This window comes from Camelus ferus, chromosome 6, assembly GCF_009834535.1.
Source record: "Camelus ferus isolate YT-003-E chromosome 6, BCGSAC_Cfer_1.0, whole genome shotgun sequence".
Taxonomy (NCBI): domain Eukaryota; kingdom Metazoa; phylum Chordata; class Mammalia; order Artiodactyla; family Camelidae; genus Camelus; species Camelus ferus.
The window spans coordinates 80655216-80671574 of record NC_045701.1 but is presented as its reverse complement, the minus strand read 5'-3'; the positions used below and the strand labels follow the sequence as shown (position 1 = coordinate 80671574).

Genomic DNA, 16359 nt, shown 5'->3' with positions numbered 1-16359 from the left:
AAAGTGAACTGCTCCACAGAGTGCAGAATCAAAAGGTTCAGTCTGGCTCTAAGTCTCCATGGCCCCAAAGAGGAAATAAATTAGATAATCATACAGAAAGTTGTTTTTTTGGCTTGGCTCACCAGATCATTGTCTCAGCCAACTACTAGCATACAGCTTACTGGGGACCCCTGCTTCCCTACCTTTTATCTAAACCAGTGGCTTTCAGCGTTTTCTCAACTTTCAAACCATTTACAGTAATAATCCTCTCCTCTCTGCAACATCTCTCCTTATAAGCAGAGATTGGGAATGGGGAGGAAAAGATGAACAACCCCCATTCTGATGAACAGCTAAACCTCCCCACTCCCAGAATCACTGATTTTTAAATTTAATAATTTAAAAATCTCCCCTCATTTAGAAAAGTATTATCTTTAAAAAAAAAAAACCCATTACCTAAAAAGCCTCTGTTTTATGAACTGTTTAATTATACTGGAGCTAAAAAATCAAGGCTAGTTTTAAAGCCACGAATCTGACATATGGAGCACAAAGAACAGTAATCAGATTAAGCAACTAATCAGGATGACCGACATGAGCCGTAAAAGCAAGCATCCCCTCTAGGTCACACGGCTGTGTGGAAGGCCATTTTGCATTTCACTTTTTTATATCTTATAACTTTAACCACTTTTATTGGTCACAATTTAGAGAACACTTTGAAAAAAGACAATGCTTCTCTATGAATTGCTTATTCTTACAGTATTTTGTCAAACGGGGAAATGATGATAAATTAATCGGTTATCCTTTACTCTTAACTGATCAGAATCTTAATGTCTTTCAGGCTTACAGACCCCGCCCTCTGTTTCTCACCATTCTGCACCTGGGAAAAGCAGTTCAGAATCCATCTGTTTCAGGAACCCTTCCTCATTACTAAACACTACGTAAATCTTCGATCTACCCTTCAGTCCTTCTGTATCCAAATAAGAATGTTTTACTCTAAAGAAACATGCTAGTTATAGTGTATCATAGCTCTCTGGCCAACGTGACTACTTTGCTTTGGCAAGAATCAAAACTAAATAAAATCCACGTGTCCTAACAGAAAGTACAAGGCACTAACTAAATATTTTTGATGATACTATACCAAAATGGTATCTCTTAAAGGAGGACAAAATGCAGAAGGAATAGTCTTAGAGGTAGGCTTCATTCCAAGAGACTAACATATGACTACTGAAATGTTATCTTTTTGAAGCTCCCTGGACCAGCTTATCAAAAGATTAGCAAATAACAAATCACTTTAGAGAGGTTTTCCTCATCTGGAAAAAAAAAAAATAAACAAAACCAAAAGTGAAAATTAACATAAAAAACAAAAGCTATTTTTGTTCTGGGGGGAAAAAAAAGCAAGAGCAAAATTGAATCCGTTAGGCACTCAGAAGAAATACTTTAATTTCCTTTCTCTTCCATGTGTCCAGACACTGCTTCAAAGTTGCTCATTTGTACTAAAATCAGTTTAGAGGCACAGGAATGGTAATTTAAGGGGCTGCAGCGGGAAAATACTCTAAATTAGTAGAAGCCTCAAAAAACAGCCCTTGAGGCTAAAGGGGCCCATGAAGATAAACAAGCTAACTGTGGGGATGAGGACCATCTGCTTCTGCTCTGATCATATTTCTGTTAGCTTTCCATAGATTACTAGTCTCTCCATTAAACTGAAACAAGAAGAGCATCCTAAGAAATGCCAATGATGATAATTACTATCAGAAACACTCTCCTGGAGCAAATCCAGGAAGAATTTGCTCAATTGATTTAAAAGAAACTGACCCTCGAAACAAAAAATGAATTAAGAATGTCCATAATGCAATTACATTTATTTGAAAAGATGAATACATTTAAGACCCTACGGTGCTATGAATTAAGGATGGGGGGGGGCAGGGAAAGGCAAAGAGCGTCAGGTGATCAACTAGGGTGATCTTCATAAACAGAGGGGAAGTTGGCACACATAAAAAACATCATCCAAACACATATGCAGTGGACACACTCATTCAGCCAATACATAAGGAAAGATCCTGGGTACCAGATTCTGTGCCATTCCACAGATCTGCCATCCTGGATTCACATTCTAAGACAAAGAAAGAAAATTTTCAAGCTCTTATTCAAAGGAACTTCCTTAAGCTTCCTAAAGATCTTCATTACATACATCCACCCTCTAATATAAATATTTAAATTCTTTTTAATTAATTAAGGAAAAGGCAAGATTTCTTTAAGCTTGGGGAAATCATACTAGAAAATATTTCCAAAATGAAATAACAATTGGACACAAAATATACAAATTGGTGCTAAGAAAAGCACACAGTGAAAAAGCACAATGTTTAAAGGTTGGATCAAAGAATAACAGGAGTGAACTTGTGAACTTTTCAGAAGCCCTATCCAGGCATCCAAAGGCTATTTCGGTAAAGTAACATCAAGTTAAAACTTCTGTTTCTGGTCAAGTGTTACTCATCATTCTGACAATATAAACAGTTCCTCTTCAAATAAACTACCTCAGCATAACAAACAAAAAGAATTAGAAAGGAAAAGAATATCATAAATTTCTTCCAGATCTGGTACAGATTACTCCTAGGCCTTTGCTGATATTTGTAGGAGCTGAATATATCAAGCCCTGCTTGTAATAATAAAACAGTAACAAAAAATAACATTTAAAATATCTAGGATATTAAAATTAATTATGTATCATATCATGAAGTATTATTTCAAATCCACAACAAACAGGATGGTAGAATAGGCCAGGACACAACAGGAGCTATTGCCATAATGATCTTAACCACGTCAATGGTTAACCAGTGACAGCAGCAGTATTTCCCAGTATAAGCCTGTCTTTCTTCCTTCAGTAGCATTACCAAAATCAGATCCACTAAACATACATACCTTGTAACAAGTCTTAATCTTCCAGGAGGACCAGCAAGGCCTAAAGGGAACTGTGTAAGAGGCTAAATAAAAGATGCAACTTCTTACCTTATTTAGCTGCTAATTTGGGAGATTTTTAACCAAGTACTTAATTTGTTCATCCTATTCTTCCCAGGTACAAGGAAAGGAGTCAAGATCTCCTCTTAACCACAGACCCTTCTTAACCATTAATAAAGCACTGCTGCTTTGCCTATGCATTTCCCAAAGGATAAGTATGTACCTCTGTCCCTAAAAAAGGAAGCAGTCAAGGGTCAAATAAGTTTCAGAATACTGTCTTACTCAAAATTAGGCTGGTTTCCTTCCTTCAAGACTTCTCAGAGCCTTTGATCCAAGTACACAGATATGTCAAGTTCTTTACCATTTAGCTAAAACTTTGAAAAAGGCACAGTAGATGGGAAAACATACTGGGAAAAGTTCGGAAACACAGAGTTCTGAAAAATTAGGCTACCTAAGCACCAAAGAAGCCACACAGTATAGACAAAGGGAATGGGTTTACCAGCTTTGTAACTTAGGACAAATTACTTCACCCTGTGCCTCAGTGCACTCAGTCTTGCAAAATGGAGGAAATCGTATCGACTTCCTAAAATAGCTGAGGATTAAATGAGATAACACATAAAACCCTCTGAACCAAGTGTAACAGAGTAGATACTCAATAAACTATTATTTTTGTTACCTACTTTGCAACATTATTCTAGGCAAAGAATACATAGAATTTATGCCTGGCAAGTAGTAAGCACTCAATTAAAGGTCACTGGATTATCACTATGACTATGCCATTAAGATTATAAGGTCTTAACCATTAATAAGAACACTGCTGGTTTGCCTGTAACACATTTCCCAATGTGACATCTCCTTAGGGTGATAACAACAAAGATATCTGACCTTTGCCCACTGCCAAAAAAGGAATCAGAGATCAAATAAGTTTCAGAACTATTCATCAAAATTAGGCAAAATTAAGTTTCTTTCTACAGAACTTCTCAGAGCTTTTACTATGCATCTTGAATCTCTAGGTAGGTTCTCTACTGAGAACTCTTGGGACTATTGTTCTGTGGAAAACAAAATGGAAACTACCCTAATTCAACGGAAAAACAGAACAATGTCTGGTCCATCACTGGTTTGTATCAAACTTGGCTTGTACAGCTGTAAAGAGGTCAATATTTTGTCATGGTTCCCAAATATATTTGATGTTTTGTTTTGTTTTACAGCAGCATTTGTGTACTACTGTGCCAAGAAACACACTTGGAAAAACACTTGTCTACAGAAATGCAGTCCTGTTAATGAATGTGAACTAACACAGACAGAACCTAGTTTAGCATTCGCACTAACAAAGATTGTTCTACGTGAGATGTACTATCTATCTAAAGCCCAAAATATTCACCTTAACAAGTTATCCTCCATCCATTTGCTGGGAGCTAAGGCAGAACCCAGTAACCGTTTTCACACCTCTGTTATGTAACTCCCCTCAATTTTCCTTTTTTTCTAACATCTCCAAGGCAACACCGCTAGAGAAAAAGCTGGAAAGTGTAACTTCAAAAGTACATTCTGCATTTACTAGAAGTACTAACAAACTGTCACAGCTCTGCTCCTCTTCTCCCTTTTCCTCCTTCTTCTGCCTCTTCCAGGAACTACCTGCCCACCACAGTCATAACTTTATACACATAGCATGAGATCTTTTCCACTCCTTTGTTTAATATTATACTTGATTTAAGAGAACCTAAAACAACTACTACAATCAATGCCATCACTCCTTCTTTGGGGGTACTTTTTCCCCCATCCCTCCCTCCTGATAATAAATGTATCTTTTCCTCTCCTGGATTCTCATCTCTCTAACTTGAATTATTTGCCTCAAGTTGCACTCAAGCCCTAGAATCCAAGGCTCCCTCTTTTGGACAACAGTCTTATGATGAAATGGAAGGATCAGAAGTTTGATCCGAAAGAAAAAAACGCAGCTATTTGAACAGGGGTGGGTGGAAGTTACAGATATTTATGTTTATACACAATTGTTTTAGAAATTAACAACGCACATGCAGCGAGCTTAAGAGCGCATCCATATGCAAGTATAAATGGACAAAGTTCCTCACCAAAGTGCTCCTTTAAGGGACATTTAAAGAAAAGGGACTGTTGAAGTTTGAGGAGGAGGCACTCATGGCACAGCACACGTGGGTCCCAGAGGGTCTCAGGGACGCCGCGGGAATAGACCCGCCAGTCATGGCTGGGGGAGGGGTGAGTCTCGCTCCAGGTGGCTGGGCTGACCACACGGTCAATCTCGCCCTGGACCTTCCTCCCTGAAGCCCCCTCCCGGGGACCTGGGGACCACCTCCACCCCCCCCACCCCCGCCCCAGAGCCTCTCAGTCTTGTCGGCGGGATCCACAAGGCTGACGGGGTCTGGCCGGTACCTGGTCATATGGGGACTTCTCCAGCATCTGCGTGCACAGATCGGCGCAGAGCTGGAACTTCCTGCGCCTAAAATAGCTCCAGGCCAGGAGCAGAGGCTCCATCTCCGGGGCCATGGCTGCCGAGGGCCGGCCGCGAAGGACCAGGGCCGGGCCCAGGCAGGGCGGGGGAGGCAAGCAGGCGGCGTCCAGCTCTGCCCGGCAACGCAGGGCGGCAAGGGCCTTTCCAGAGAGGCGCCCCGCATTGCGCCTGAGAAAAGAAAAGGAAAACCCACCGCGAGGAGAACTCAACAATAGGGCTTGCCAAACCGTGTATTTTTTTTTTAGTGTATACTTTTAAAGGCCACATATTTAATTAATTTCGAGAAGAAGGCATAGTGGCTAAATTGAGAGGCAGTGACTTAGACACCTTCAACTGGGGTCCTCCACCCACCCAGAGGAGGAATAGTTACCTAGCAACCAAACGCTCTGCTTGCTCTGCCAGTCCCAGAAAAGTCCCGGGAGCTGACCCTCCGATAGGTCACTGTCATACTCTCCCTTCAGGCATTCTTACCCCTATCGCTTGCCCCTCCGACTATAGAAACACAAACATGAGAACAGTTTCTTCAATACCATCCCCCCCAACAGACCCAAAGTCCTAAATTGTAAAACTCTCTAGTCTGTTTCTCGAAGTACTCACTGAATCTCAGCGTCCTAATTGAAAAGTGCATTGAAGATTGCTTAGTACAATCCATCTATTTTACAGATGAGAAACTGAGATTACCTCAGAGAAGTTATTTACCTAGTGTCACGTGGAGGTAGGGAGCTGGACTGTAATCTGGATGTCTACAAACTGTTAACACCGTTCGTTAATGCGACGATGCCTAGGGGTTCTGGGTTATAAACCGGTGACATTTTTACCAAACAAAATAATGTACAAAAAAATTTTTAAAGGAGTTTTTTGAAACATCATCTCCAAGCCCTTTTTATCTGTCAGATGTTTACTTGTGCAGAGTGATTTCTTTGGTACAATCCTGACTTCCCTCTAGAGATTTACAGAGACAAATACCTTTAATGGGTAGGAAAAGAGAAGTGTGACCAATCTAAATCCAGGTAGGCTTCATTATAGAAGACTAGGGGATCGTTTTCCTTGCCTTCTTCCTACCTCAGTGGGAGAGGATGAAGAGGAAAAGATAACTCAGTATTGAAGAACATTCTGATCAGGTCTAAATCTCCTTTAGAGATAAGAAATGAACTGACAACAGCTCTTAGCAAAGATAAACCACTAGTAGTGTTCTCAAACCACTAGGATACCATAATGCAGACATTATATTGAGTGTATATATATATATATATATATATATATATATATATATACCTTTCATATATATCAAAAAAAACCCCTACCTTTCTACAGTAAGAAATGGATTGTGAGTAGGTTTTTTTTTTTTTCCTTTACTAAGAAGTCTTTCTTGAATTTTTGTATCTTGGGAGCAACTAATTATCAGGATTGTGATTATCCCAGTTATGTTTATTGCAGTTAGTCCATGTGTTTCCCTGGAGGTGCCTCTAGAAATGTAATCTCTTCTAACGCAGCAGCCCATTGTTTCTAGGGGTCAGGTTTTTAGGACAATATATGCTGGAATTGGCAGTTGAGCTCAATATTTCACAGGGTCTTTTTGCTTTCTGGTACAAGGTAAGTGGTTCCTATTTAAGTGCTTCTCACCCTGGCTCCATATTAGACAGATTTTTTAAAATAAACTATTTTATAATATATTTAAATTTACAGAAAAGTTACAAAGACAATTCAGAGAGTTCCCATGTACTCTTCACCCAGTTTCCTTCCTTGTTAACAACATTACAAGGCACATATGCTACAACGAAGGAACCTATATTAGTATATCACTAACTCCACAATATATTTAGATTTCAGTAGTTTTCCCCTAACATCCTTTTTCTATTCCAGGATCCCACTCTGGATACCATTTACATTTAGTCATCCTGTCTCCTTTGCGTCCTCTAGTCCGTGATAGTTTCTCAGACTTTCCTTGTTTATGATGACTTGACAGTTTTGAAGAGTGAATGTCTAGGGAGCTTTTAAAAACACAGGTGCCCACATTCCATTCCTAGAGATTCTGACTTAAATGGTTTGATGAAGGGCTGAGGCATCAGTATTTTTTTAAGTTTCCCATGTAATTCTAATTGGCAGCTAAGTTTGAACAACCATTGTGTTGAGCTCTAAATGGTTTTGTATACATTATGATTATTGCCAACTTCTTAGATAGAAAAAGACTTTCGTAAGCAGGATATATATAGAGAGAGAGAGAAAGGGAGAGAGAGAGAGAGCATATAATTCATCTTAGCGCCTTTCAGAAGGCTGTTAACTTTTTTCTTTCAGAAAAGTCAAATGGATGAGAAAAATTGTAGAATGTTTAACAAATTGCCAGATTTTAAGCATATCCAAATGTAGCACAAAATGTGCCTTTAAAAGGTTATAAAATTTTGTTTTTTTAATTTTGTAAATTGAGTATAGTTAATTTTATGAATGTATAGACATATTTTGTTACATTTTTAGTAATTTCTAATCCATAATGCAGAAGCCAGTGTTTAATGACATGCTAATATAGAAAGAATAGTAGATGTAACAGTTCCTGGTGAAGGGGAGATAGATTAGAATTGCTAGGGCCATTTTCCTACTGGAGAAAATGAAGCGAAGAGAAACAACTTAATCTCTTTGAAAGAGTCAGTTTCACAATCAGAGCTAGATCTCAGTTCATGTGTCCTTATCTTTTGCTCTCTAGCAACTGGATACCTCTTTAGGTTAATTTCATTTAAAATCAAATACTGAAGACAGTATAACTTTAAATGCAAAATGTTAAATTTTTTAAATGTTAAACTGGAATCACTTAAGCATTTAAACTTAACCCAAAACAAAAGCAGAAGTTTAAAATGGGATATTCTTTTGATCAACAAGTATTTGTTCAGGCCCTATGCTTCGTGATAAGAACTCAAAAAAGAAAAAGACAGATCTGCCCCCAAAGGTACTTATATGTGAAGAGTTGTACTGGAAAAAGCATCAAACCTGAGGTCGAACTTGGTAGCTGTGTTTTCTCAGGCAAATTGGGAATCAATATAGGATGATGATTAAAAAGTAGGCTCTGGAGCTAGACTTACTAAATTAGAACCCCTGTCTCTGTCATGCACTAAATGTGAGGATCTTAGGCAAATGGTTTAATGGTCCTGTGCCTCATAAATGTGCTTCATCCTTAATGAAATGTATTTGTTGTATGCTTTAAGAATTTTGGATTCTGCTTTAAAGAACAAGAAAACAAATGGGATGGATTAAACTCATAAGAAATATTAAGAGTAGATAATAAGTACATCTTTAACCTATAGGACATGTTAAACATAGAATAAATAGATATTTATGTGTTATATGTAGATGAAATTGATGAAACAAATGAGAGTGTTAACTTGTGGACAGAAAGAGCTGGAAAGCAAAATACATCTTAAATATACATAAAGCATGGGTCACCTTATCTACTTCAAATCAGCTGTCCATTGGGATCACCCATTCTAGCCCACTTGTGCTGTGCTTAAAGCATGAACTGCTGCTCACCAAGTTATCACTGAGCAATAGCTAAGGCCATGCATACTTGCCTTTTCTTTCTTTTTTTTTTTTAAACATTTTTTATTGAGTTATAGTCATTTTACAATATTGTGTCAAATTCCAGTGTAGAGGCACAATTTTTCAGTTATACATGAACATACATTCATTGTCACATTTTTTTTTCGCTGTGAGCTACCACAAGATCTTGTATATATTTCCCTGTGCTATACAGTATAATCTTGTTTATCTATTCTACATATATGCCTGTCAGTGTCTAGAAATTTTGAACTCCCAGTCTATCCCTTCCCACCCCCTCACCTTGGCAACCACAAGTTTGTATTCTATGTCTATGAGTCTGTTTCTGTTTTATATTTAAGTTTTGTGGAGTTTTTTAATTTTTTTAGATTCCACATATGAGCAATCTCATATGGTATTTTTCTCTTTCTGGCTTACTTCACTTAGAATGACATTCTCTATGAACATCCATGTTGCTGCAAATGGCGTTATGTTGTCGGTTTTTATGGCTGAATAGTATTCCATTGTATAAATATAGCACATCTTCTTTATCCAGTCATCTGTTGATGGACATTTAGGCTGTTTCCATGTCTTGGCTATTGTAAATAGTCTTGCTATCATACTTGCCTTTTCATCTCTCCAGTAGAACAAGCATATTGAGACCATGAAACTTCCATCCATGAACTCTCTTCCCTGTCCTCAACTTTGGTCCTTATAACCACACCATCAGTAATGGAGGCAGATAAGGCAAAGGGAGAGTCAGGATATAGGAACCTCGAGTGACCCACAGGTAGTGTGGTCATTCTACCTGCTTGCACTAAATGTCTTAACCTATCTAATCTCTTTCTCCCTGCTTCTCACTATATGTTTTAAATTGATTTAACAGACTGAATGATTTGAGCATCTTAATTTGGTTTATGAGTATTTCAGTTTCAGGATCTCTGGGACAGCCTGACACATTGTATACTTAGAGGCCTCCATAGCACTTCCCCATTATGTATAAAATGTGAATGATGCTGTTGATAATGATGACGACTATGATGACAATGATGATGCTGATAGTAACTATTTTATGGGATGGTTGTAGAGATCAAATCAATTTAATTCAGGTAAGGCATAATTACATTGTCTTTTCAAAGAACATACAAACACATTGGGGTGGAGACCAAGAATGCATGCAACTAGGGGTCACCTCAATTTTCAGTCAGTCAAGATTTATTCCGTGCTAGAGATAGAGCACTTTGAGACAATACCAAAGACACTGAAGGTAGTTCGCATTTTCCCAGTTCCTTGAGGAAGTGCTTCATAAATATCTATTGTTATTGATATTGATGCAAAAAAAAAAAAACGGTCTTAAGTGCGGACTATGAGATGCCAGGGATACAGAGTGATATTACATGTGAACAAATAAGTTCAATAAAACCTACCAGGGGAACGGGCCCAAGTGAAGGCGCAGAACTGGGCAATTCTACTTCTGCACACATGGTTGGTAAAGGCTCTGCAGTCAGCAGCTCAGGAAGAGCTTCACCAAAGTATGAAACCATGTGACCAGGAAAGGAGGTGTGGAAGGAAAGAAGAGGCAAAGGTAGGCTGAATGTGAAACATGATGCAGTGAAGTTTGCATATTCAATAAAAAGTCACCAGTGAAGTTTTACCAGGGAATGAAAACTTGACTGAATAAGAATGAAGGCTGGGAGATCACTTCGGATACTACTGCAAGAGTCAAAGTGTGAGAAGCTAGGAGCAATGAGAATGGACAGAAGAGGCCAAACAATGTTAAAGAAGCAGAATCCATAGGACTTGGACACTTGATTGGATACGTGGAGGGCACTTGGCTAAGGAAAGAGAGAAATCTAGGCTAGCTCACAGGTTTCCAGCTTGGGGCGGGGGCGGAGGCAGTCACCAAGATCAGAATGAAGGAGAAAGAATAAGTTGAGGAGAAAAGAGATTAACTCAAATGGGGCGTAATGATTTTAAGTATCTCTGGGACAACAAGATGGAGATGTTCTCTTCATAACCGGAGACAGATACATGTCATAGAAAGAGGTCAGGGATAGAGATAAAATTTGAGACTCATATAACTATACATCTGCTCATGGAAGGCAATGAAGAGGATTATAGGAGAGCCAAAGGCAGAGCCCTGCAGGCCTCCAACATTTAGAGGCAAGTACTGAAAAGAGGAAAGATAAAACATGCCAAGAAGAAACGGTCAGAGATGTAATAAGAAAGCAGATGTAATAAAACCAGCTGAGTGTAGCTTCTTGAAGCCAAAGTACAGAGAGAATTTCAAAAAAGCAGAGGCAGTTCAACCATGTTAAATTCTGAAGAGAGATGATGGAAACTAAAAACTAAAAAAACAAAACAAAACAAAAAACACTGGATTTGGTCATTAGTCATCCATTTACAATATTTGTCAGAGAAAGTCACAGAAATCTAAGTGCAATAGGCTGAAGCAAGAGACAGACCTAGAGAAATAGATGTATAAATACAGCTGACTGTTTCAAGGGACAGTCACTCATGCAAATGATTTTAAAATACTGGCAAAGCCACATGCATATGTATGAATTAATAGAAGTGTTATACTTTACGGCTGTTTACCATATAATAGATGTTCTCTCTGAATTTTAAAGCTATAGAGTTCTATGACTGGCAGTTGCATAAACCAGTGATTCTGGGGTAGAAATTTTTCTCTAAAATGTATACAATCTGAAGTAACAGGTTTACAGTCTTTCTGCTCAGGAAAAAGTGATGCTTTTATACTCTTGGGCTCTGTATGGAAAAGTGAGCTCATTATTAACACTAGTATGGGATTTATTCTGCTTTTTAAGTTAAAAAAAAGCTATAAGATGAATAATTCTCAGCAATATATAAACAACTCACTACTTGTTATTACTTAAAGAAGGAGTCACTAACAGATTTATTTATATACCAATATAATGATGACTGACATTTATTGAGCTCTTACTCTAGGTGGGTTAGACACAACATTAGGTTCTATACTTGCTCTCAAATCTTCCTACTAACCCTGTAAGCTGGTACTACCATCTTATAGAGGAAAACAAGACTTGGATTTAGTTATTTGCTCAAAGTCATCCAGCTAGTGAGTGGCAGAATCAGAATTTGAGTCAAGATCCTACATCCTCAACCAAATGTGCAACTTTACTTTTCAAACGTGCAGGATACTCTAGTCACACTGAATTTCTCCCTATTCTCTCTACTCTCCGTGTGCTTTCAGGATTTAGTGCCTTTGCGCATACCGTCCCATACCTGCAGTGTCCTTACCTCCTTCTCCCGTGCCTCTTGTCTGGTTGGTATAGATCCAAGCCAAATTTCAACTCTCCTTTGAACTCTCATTCTCCAAAGATCTATCTGCAAGATACTTTCAGTACTCCTCTTATAAAACTTACTGTGCTATATTGTAATGCCTATTACCCTAGTAGACTTTAAGGGTCAATCAACCCTTTTCCAAAAGACCAGCACATAATACATAGTAATAGGCATATTAGGGATGTTTGTTGAATGAATACCTAAATGAAGTTCAATAAATACTATACTTTTCTGCTAAATGCAAAACTGTCATATTTTGAAATAAATAATTTAATGTTTGAATATGCACTTTGACATCTATTTAAACTAATTTTAACCATTTCAAAACTTAGTGCAGTATAACTTTTTCATTAAAATGTCAAAGCCTTTGAAGATTAGTCTATGTAAGGACAGTCTACCTAAAGTCATTTTACAATTCCTTTTCACTTGAAGAAGGTAAAAGTCAGTCAAACCAGTTTTTGGTCTTTATTTTTTACAGGGACCAGTTTAAAGATCATTTTGCAATTTTTAAAGATGCCTTAATTGTTGTGCAAACTATCAGAAAACTCATTTATTTTAAACTAATGATATATTTTTTCTAATACAACTTTTCTAATATTCTTAGATAAATTATTCTTAAGGTCTTAGATTTTTTTCTGATAATTTTATTGACACTTCACATGTCTTCTCAATACAGTCCTCTTAATAATTTCTTATTCATTCATCAGGCATTTTCTGAATACCAAAATGCACCAGGCAGTTTATTATAAATTATGGGAATTTTTAAGTAAAGACTAGAGCAAAAGCTCTCTCCTCTCATGGACAGGAGAGGAAATTATAGTTATTGGTAAATGAGGAATATAAGGACATTTCCTTAGCAGGTTAAAGTATACCTACCTTAAATTGCACTCAAAGGTACAACCTTAGAAGCATTCCTAGTAAAATCTGGGATAAGACATGCTAGCACTACTATTATTCAATATTGTTCATAAAATTATAGTCATTGCAATGAACAGAATAAGACGTTTGACCATTGGAAAGGCAGAGCCAAAGTTTCTATTATTTGCCAGTTGCAGATGATTGTCTTTCTAGGAAATTCTGTTATGCAAGAAAGTTCTTTTTAAAAAATACTTATTTTGTATTCTGTAATTTATTGGGTGCTCTGATTCAGTGATTTGGAATGCTACCTTCATTATATGCTAATTTCTAGTATAGAATGAATGCTGTTTCTGGATTGTCTATTCAAGGCCACTGATATGAAGGTCAAATCTATGAGAGTATAATACAGCTTTCATTACTGTAGCTCTATTTACAAATATTCACATTTTCTCAAGTCCTCAAACTTACGTAAGCCTTTATTCATAGAAAAATGATTCTATGCTATTAAGTTAGTCACAATCCAGTATTACCGGCACTGCAAGTACTTGAACAATAATTTTTTCCTAACCTGGTGGGAAATAGTCTCCTTCCTACTCTACTACTGGCATTGTAATTTCCAAACTGAGAAGCACTCTAAAACTAGTGACTACCTTGAAAATAAATAAAATGCTTCTCAATTTCTGTACGTGCGCTGTGTTACATTAACCTCAAATTACTCACCATCCGCCAAGATCCTTTTCCTTCCTGTGGCTCTCCAATGAAGTCATCACCTGCGATTTTGGTATAGGTCTTAAAAATGTGAAAATACACTTATTAAACATTCCCTTGTTTCAGTCTGAATTTCACAGACAATTACACATCCTCTAAGGTGAACATCTAGCTGTTCTTAGGAGTATTTATCAAGTCTCTCTGATTCATATCACATATGACAGGCTAAACAGTTTTAAACTAAGCACAGAAAGAGAGGCTGATTACATTCAGTGGCTTTTTCCATCAAGCTTATTGTACTCTGAAAATCAGATTCTGAAGTCTGAGAATGAATTAATTTTCAACAGTTGAAGTACTCTTAGAACTCTGTTGGTATAAATTCTATTTATGTGACAACCACTTCTGTCTCCATCTCATCCTCATTCAACTGGACATGATATGAAAGAGTACCTTATTTCTATTCATTGGTAAGGGGTCAGGCAGATCCTTTTAAAATTATTTTAAAAAAGAAAAATAGACTTAGATCTTTTCAACTAAAATAATGACACTTTGATCAAACCAAAATCTACCTATCATGTGGCATTTATATACAGGGAATCCTGGTATGAATATTTAAAATGTAGAATAAAGGTACCGGTTTTTAAAATGCAATATACACTACAGCCTTACATCCCTGCCTGCTACTCTGATCCTCCACAAGGAAGCTTACATACGTCTATGACAGGAAAGCAGTGAGTAAGAAAGTGTCTTTGGTTTGGCTAGAGTGCTGCTCTTTTTTAAGAAACTAAGTTCTGGAGGCTCTGACACCACCATCCAAACTCCCTACCAAGGTCTAAAGATGCTACAGGTCCCAGCTCTTGGCTACTTCTCTGACTGTCTCTCCACTTCCTCTGACTTGCTCATTCCACTCAAGCGACACTGGCCTCTTTGCTAGTCCTTGACTGAGCTTACTTAGCAGGGCAATTTTGTGCTTGCTATTTGCTGACAGCTACACTCTTGCCCCAGATAACCACCTATTTTACTCTGCCACTTCATAAAGCTCCCCACTGAAACGTCACTTTTTTAAAGAGGTCCTCCCTGCAAACCATTCCCACCTCATTTCCGTGCCACATTTTTCTTCACAGTACCTGCGACTACTTGATATATTTCATATGTATGCATGTACGTATTTACCATCTATCTCTACCCTTATCCACTCTTCCCCAGAACACAAGCACCAAGTATAGACATTTTGCTGCATCCCCAGCGCCTAGAAGAGTGTTTGGTGCATAATTATGTGCTCAAAAAAAATTTGCTAAATAAATGGCTTTCTTTCCTATAATATTATACTTAATAATACAAATTCCAGGATCACCATTTGAGTTTAAAGATCCAACTATTAATTAGCATCTTGACTGAGACTTTATAGTGTAGTGGATTATGTAATTGAACATAATACCTATACTTTCTCATCAAACCAAACAGAAAACTCATCTCAAGAAACTCTGCATCTTTAGTCCATCCTCTTTTCAATGCCTGGCCTTGGCCCTCTCTTTGTTCTCAGAATCAGTAACAGAGTGCTACCCTTATGGTAGTCATTACTAGAGAGATTTAGGAGAGAAATGACAAAGAGGGAGGGAATCCAGAAGAATCCTCTGCCTGGCAGACTGCCTACTCTCATTTCTATCCTGACCACACATCCCTGAACCCCCACTGGCACCTGAGAAGAGGCGGTGTGGTTAGAGTTAACATTTCACGGCATGGTGGAACATATTTTTGTCTTCTTATGAAAATCTCATACTTACACTTACTGGCATTCCCCTTCCCTCCCTCATATTCTGAAAAATTTTCCACTTTACTCTAGAAGTTCCAAAGTTTTAAGCATTTATAGGGCTTTGAATTCCATTACACATAACTCCTTTTCCTTACGATACTGTAGCAAATTGGATTATTGTCCCCAGTTATTCATTCATCCCTTCCTTACAAGAAGAGTAAACATCTGCCCCCATTGCCATGTGACTTTTGTGTCCCCAGAGACAATGGAGTCGGCCATGTGCCTTGCTCTGGTCAATGGGTTATGAGCAGAAAAAATAAACTCTATGTCCTACCAGAATCTTTAAGAACCTTTGCATGGTTGGCTTTTGCTCTTTCCCTCTGCTTCTTCAGCCTGAGTTCTAGAATGAGAAGACAGATGGAGCTAAGGACAACCAAGCCACAGCACTGCAGATGACCCACAACTGCCAACATGCAATGTGAACAGGAAAGGAATGTGATCCTAAGATCCTGAGATGTCTGGGTCATTTGTTATTGAGCAAAGCTAATGAACACTTATACATTCATACTCATTTTTTTCTCCCATTATTAAAATTCTAACATCAATTTATACAAAATTAGCAAGATATAGCTAACTCCCATGTGAAGCACACTACTAAATTTTACTAAAGGCCATATAAAAAGAAACATGAATAAATATGTTCCTACATAGAAAGATCATACAGTAATAAGTTTCTGTTCTCTTCAAATTACCCTATAAATTCAGTGTATTTTCAACAACTAGA

General features: G+C 37.7%; 1 protein-coding gene across 1 annotated transcript in view; it reads right to left on the bottom strand.

Moving 5' to 3' along the window:
- Window positions 1-5524, bottom strand: part of TTC8 (tetratricopeptide repeat domain 8) — a 46246-nt gene extending 40722 nt beyond the window's left edge. The window contains exon 1 of the mRNA XM_032482486.1: window positions 5329-5524. Within this exon, the coding sequence (XP_032338377.1) occupies window positions 5329-5442 (114 nt within the window). The 5' untranslated portion in view covers window positions 5443-5524. The remainder of the gene's footprint in view (window positions 1-5328) is intronic.
- Between the last annotated feature and the right edge of the window lie 10835 nt (window positions 5525-16359).